This window comes from Octodon degus, unplaced genomic scaffold (assembly GCF_000260255.1).
Source record: "Octodon degus isolate 3935 unplaced genomic scaffold, OctDeg1.0 scaffold00009, whole genome shotgun sequence".
NCBI classification, from domain to species: domain Eukaryota; kingdom Metazoa; phylum Chordata; class Mammalia; order Rodentia; family Octodontidae; genus Octodon; species Octodon degus.
In genome coordinates, this window is record NW_004524585.1 from 10,394,500 (window position 1) to 10,399,446 (window position 4,947).

Genomic DNA, 4,947 nt, shown 5'->3' on the forward strand with positions numbered 1-4,947 from the left:
AAAGAAGGTGGGGCTTCTTCTAAAGCCACAGTCCTTCCTGGGGCTACTCAACCCAGTCAGCAGACCTGGCCACAGATTCCCAGGAGAACCCCACTATCTACACAGGTCACCCTCTGCCATGTGCAGATGAGGGTCCACCTGGCTCCTCTGTTCTTATCTTGGGCCCAGGGTCCCCAAGGGTTCCTAGGACAGGAACAGAGAAGAAGAGGGAGTTTAGAAGGGTTAAAAGGAGACAAATAGAGGACAGGTGCTCATGTCACAGGCTTGGAGACTTTAATGTCCCTCTGGTGGCAGTGATCTGTGACAGATATTGGCACTGACCAGGGCTTTTAGAATGACATCTGAAGCTCCATGCAATCATGCTTCGTGTTAGGAGTTGCTGGGGGGGCTGTGCTGCCTGCCCACTTCCTCCTGACTTTTTGAGGCAGCCCATGCACCTGGCTGCTGAAAGGAGGGAGGTGGCATTATTGAGCTGACCCTTCTCCACTCTGGTGGTCTGTCCCCTGAGCCAGGCTGACCTCTGTGCAGGTCCTCATAATTTGGGAGGAATGAGGGTCTCCTGGGAGCCCTGATACTGGTCAAGGCTTTCAAGGGAGGACCCAACGACCAGGGCACTGGCCATACCCTCTGGGGACTCTCGTTCTTTCAGTAGCTCTGTAGCTGCCACTTCCACTTCTTCTGGTTCCATCTGGCAGGCATCTGCCAGGGCCTGGCCTGTTGCCATGACGAAGTTAACATCAGCTGCCAAGGAGCCCAGGCCCCCTCGAACCAAAGCCTGCAGGGAGAAGAGGCTGGGTGGGGCCTTTCTGGGGAGCCACCTTCAGGGGTGTACCCCTGCTGGCTCGGCCCTCTGTCTGTGCCAGGCTACCTCGCCTGCCCCTCGAGGCAGCCTGCTGCTCTGTCCCAGCCTTGCCTCACCTCCTGAATCAGCAGGGTGGTAGCTGGAGCCTGGCACCTGGCAGTGCCTTCCCGGGAGCTCCTGCTATGGTGAGCTTCCTCCTGCAGAGACTCCGCCGTGGAGCTCCTCTCCTGGCCCATAGAAGGCTCCACCCTGGAGTGCTGTTCCAAATGCATAGACGCTAAGACCTCAAAAGGGATGCCAAATCCCACAATCCAGTGAAGTCCTAGCTCATGCAAAGGAGCTTCATCCAAGACCCAGAGAAAAGAGAGGACCCAGGAACCCAGATTCTTCTGTGTTGGGTGGGAAGACTACTACTGGACCCTCCCCCTGCCACAGCCCCTCCCAGCACCAACCCAAGTGGGGTCTCTGGCAGTTTTCTCCCAGGCTTCCATCCCCTTACCTGGCAGGGGGTGGGAAGTATCTGGCTTCCAGGCGTTCTCCTCTGGGCCTGCTGTCCTCTCAACTTTTCCACATGAGGTTTGTTTTGGGCTCCTGTGGGCAAGGGGGTGTAAGGGCAAGAGAGACTTCTGGGACTCCTATGTCAATGTAGTCTTGCTTGGAGAGGTGAAGAAGGTAGCTTAGAAAGTGAATGCATGTTGGGACCCAACTGGCTCAAGACCAGGCAGAATTGTGCCAACTTTTAGTCCCACTGTCTGTCCTTGTGGGTTTGAGAGCAGGGCTCAGAGTCTGTCTCGGGCCAAGCCGTCCTTCAGTGTGTCAGTGTATGTGTGACCATGAAATCATGTGTACCAGAGGGGTAGAGGAGCTACCTCTATCACCATGGAACCCCACAATCCTTGAGGCTCTTACTGTCACACAGTAGTCCAGGACCCACTAGAACACTGAAAGATCACCATCTGGAGGGTACCTAGGCCAAGGTGTCAGGGTGTCCAGGGCTGCCCTTCCAAGGTACTGAGAGAAGGGGAGACTCCCATACTGGGGTGGCATGTGTGGACAGGGCGAAGGCCTGTTAGAGCATAGCTCACTCAGCTTCCTAGCTGGCCCACGTCAATGCCTGGATGAGGAGGGGCCCCTGACAGCCTTCCCTCTCTGGAGCTCACTGGTTCCTTCTGTTACAGGCTCTCAAAATCAGGCCTCCCAGCTGGGTTCCCAGACTCTATGGGAAGAGAGAGGCACCATAGCCCTCTTTAGGGGAAGACTCAGCTTCTCAGGGGCACAGAAGGGACTGACCCAGTGCCCTGCAGGCTTGGCCAAAGGCTCCTCCTCTGGCTGTAGGTGTCTCTGTCTCTTCTGGAAATTCCCTTTCATAGTGGACACTGAAATAGAAGGAAACAAGACTGGGTGAACCAGAGCGGTCTGCTGGCTCTTTCACCATGCCTGACCCTCTGACGCTCCAAACATCCATCATCATTCAGTGACCTTCACCCAGGGCTGATGCTTCCAGCCAGCCCTGACTCTTGGGCAGTAAGCCCAGTGCACCCCTGCCTCCTCTCCTGCTGTGCTTTCTCTACTCTTTCTATTCAGTGCAGCCTCATAACTTTAGCATGGTGGTTCTCAGCCTTGGCTGTGTGTAGAGTCACCACGGGAGAATAGGGATTTTTAAAATTTTTCTAGATGTTTCTTTAAAGAGCTGAAGCTAAGAATTGTTCTAGACCTTTCCAGTCTTTGGTGATCAATACTCCCTTTGTTCTCTCTGCATTTATTTGGCCAGTCATATTATATAACATATCTCCCAGCAGCAGGGTCCAAATGTGATACTTCTGAGATTTCACACCTGTGACCCAAAAGCCTGTGCACCCTTCAAGAGCTGTGGGCTGAAATCAGGAGGCCTCTCTGACTGCAAGGGAGTGCAGGCAGCCTTGGCCTTGGAGGTATCTGTTCACCTGACTCCCACTCTGTCCTGCCTAGAGACCTCAACTCAGCTGGCCTCTTGTCTAGAACAGAAGCTCTGCTTGGAGACCCACTCCTGGATTTCAATGACTGAGCTACTCCCCTGCACCTCCATTCTGCTGTTTTTAAATCACTTAGGCAACCAGAGAGTCTAGTCTATATGGAGATAGGAGCTACTCAGCACAGTGAGATCTCCTTGGGACCCCAATCCAACAAATGAACCTTATTATCTAGCTTTATTGAGGATTTGCGCTTCCTCCCTGGAGGATCTACGAATGGCTAAGGTCTCAGCTCCTAGACCAGCTTTGACTATGGATGGCATTAAAGACCCACTCAGCATCTGACTGAAGCTGACATGACCCTGCCCCCTGCTGGTCAATGGGGTCTCTTCAGTCCAAACTTGTCTTGCATTAAGATGCAGGATAATCCCCAAGAGCACAAAGGCAAGTAAAGGGTACTTATAAATTTCGGGGTGTTCCCTTCTAATTTAGCCTCGTCTCCATCCTATTCTAGCACTCATACACCCAGAGCTGGTAGCTGCTGCCATTACCTGGAAAATGCCTGACTGTTGCTATGGTTGCTGTTGCCATAAGCAACATTGGCATTGGCATTGTTGGCATTGGCATGAGCAAGAGGGTTGGTTCTTGGATCATGAGGGAAGTCTTCTAAGAAGACAGGTGACTCCAGTTCCTCCATCTCTATTTCAGTAAACTGGAGGGGTCTCTGGTTGGCCATGATAGGGGGCAGGGAGTTAGTCCTTTCCAGGAAGTTGTCCACTTGGCCAAACAGGCCTCCGGTCCTCTAGAGACAAAGAAGAGAGTGAGAAGACTGAGAGTTGTTGTTGGGAATTAGGGCAGGCACTGCACTGTCAACCTGCGGGAAGGTGCTGGAACAAGCGGTAGGGTGGGGAGACAAATCCTAAGGCCAGAAAAGAATGATCCAAGTGCTGAGATCAGAAAGAGAAGAGGATCCCCACCTTCAGAAAGGTCTCAGTTTGGTGGTACAGACAGGATGTATTCAGGAACTGGATAGGAAACATGAATACACAGGGGAAAACCAGGTAGTGGAGAGAACACTGAATTGGAAGTCTGCAGAGTTGGCTTTGGGTTCTCTCTGAAACTCAGTGATGCTGGGTATCTCACATTATTCTTCTGGGTCTCTATTTTCTTAAGAATAACCAAAAACACTTCAGAAAGTTGATCAGGAAGGATCTCCTGATCACTCAAGCAGTACAAAATAACACTCAACTTAGCTAAGGATGGATGGATGTTAGGTTCCTGGGAGATGGTCTGCGGTCGGGGGTTTGTGCGAAGGTACAGAAGGGTGTATTATGTTGATACCTTGGTTAGGAGGGAGAGGGGTGCTGGGGTAGTGTCCTTCTCTGTTGTTGTTCAGCGCATCTGGGCCACTAGGGGCACTAGTGGCCCTCACTCACCCGGAATATTCCCTCCTCCATAGCAGCTTCCACCATAGCTCTCTCCAGCTCCTCCTCGGCAGTCAGGTCTCCAGAGATGGTACGGTGGATCTCAGGGGCTGCCTCTTCCTCTATGGTCCGCAGTCCAGCCTGGGCAGGTTCAAGTGAACCTGTGAGCTCTCCAGTCCAGGAATAGAGATCAGAACTGCTTCCCTGGCCCTGTCTGTCTGTTTGTCTGTTTGTGTTTCTGTCTGTCTGTCTGTCTGTCTGTCTGTCTGTCTGTCTGTCTCTCTCTCTCTCTCTCTCTCTCTCTCTCTCTCTCTGGATGATAGAGTCCAAGATCTTAACACTGAGCTACATCTCTAGCCACTTTAACATTTTTATGTTATATTTTTAAACTTTTATTTATTTATTTGGTTCAGGGTCTCGCTACGCAGCTCGGACTCATAGTGATCCCCCTGTCTCAGTCTTCCCAGCGCTGAGATTACAGGCGAGCGCCACCACGCTCGATTTCGGGGCCAGCGCGGTGCACACAGGGTTCCAGGGCCGGCATATGCGGTACCGGGATCAAATCCAAGCCCTTGCATTTGCTAGGCAGTCACTTAGACCGCTGAGCTAACTCCCCAGCCCTATTTTTATTTATTTATTTATGTGTGTGTGTGTGTGTGTGTGTGTGTGTGTGTGTGTGTGTGTGTTTTGCTGGAAATCAAATGCAGGGCCTTAGTTCTTTATTTATTATTTATTTATTTTGTGTGTGTGTGTGTGTGTGTGTGTGTGTGTG

The 4,947-nt window shown here is 51.8% G+C and overlaps 1 protein-coding gene across 1 annotated transcript in view; it reads right to left on the bottom strand.

Annotated features, from left to right (window-relative positions):
* Positions 1 to 254: 254 nt before the first annotated feature.
* The window catches only part of Cacna1s (calcium voltage-gated channel subunit alpha1 S), a 73,904-nt gene continuing 69,211 nt past the window's right edge, over positions 255 to 4,947 (bottom strand). The window contains exons 39-44 of the mRNA XM_004625329.3: positions 4,188 to 4,316; positions 3,303 to 3,553; positions 2,093 to 2,178; positions 1,302 to 1,393; positions 919 to 1,059; positions 255 to 775 (exon numbers count right to left, since the gene is read on the bottom strand). Of these exons, the coding sequence (XP_004625386.1) occupies positions 533 to 775; positions 919 to 1,059; positions 1,302 to 1,393; positions 2,093 to 2,178; positions 3,303 to 3,553; positions 4,188 to 4,316 (942 nt within the window). The 3' untranslated portion in view covers positions 255 to 532. The remainder of the gene's footprint in view (positions 776 to 918; positions 1,060 to 1,301; positions 1,394 to 2,092; positions 2,179 to 3,302; positions 3,554 to 4,187; positions 4,317 to 4,947) is intronic.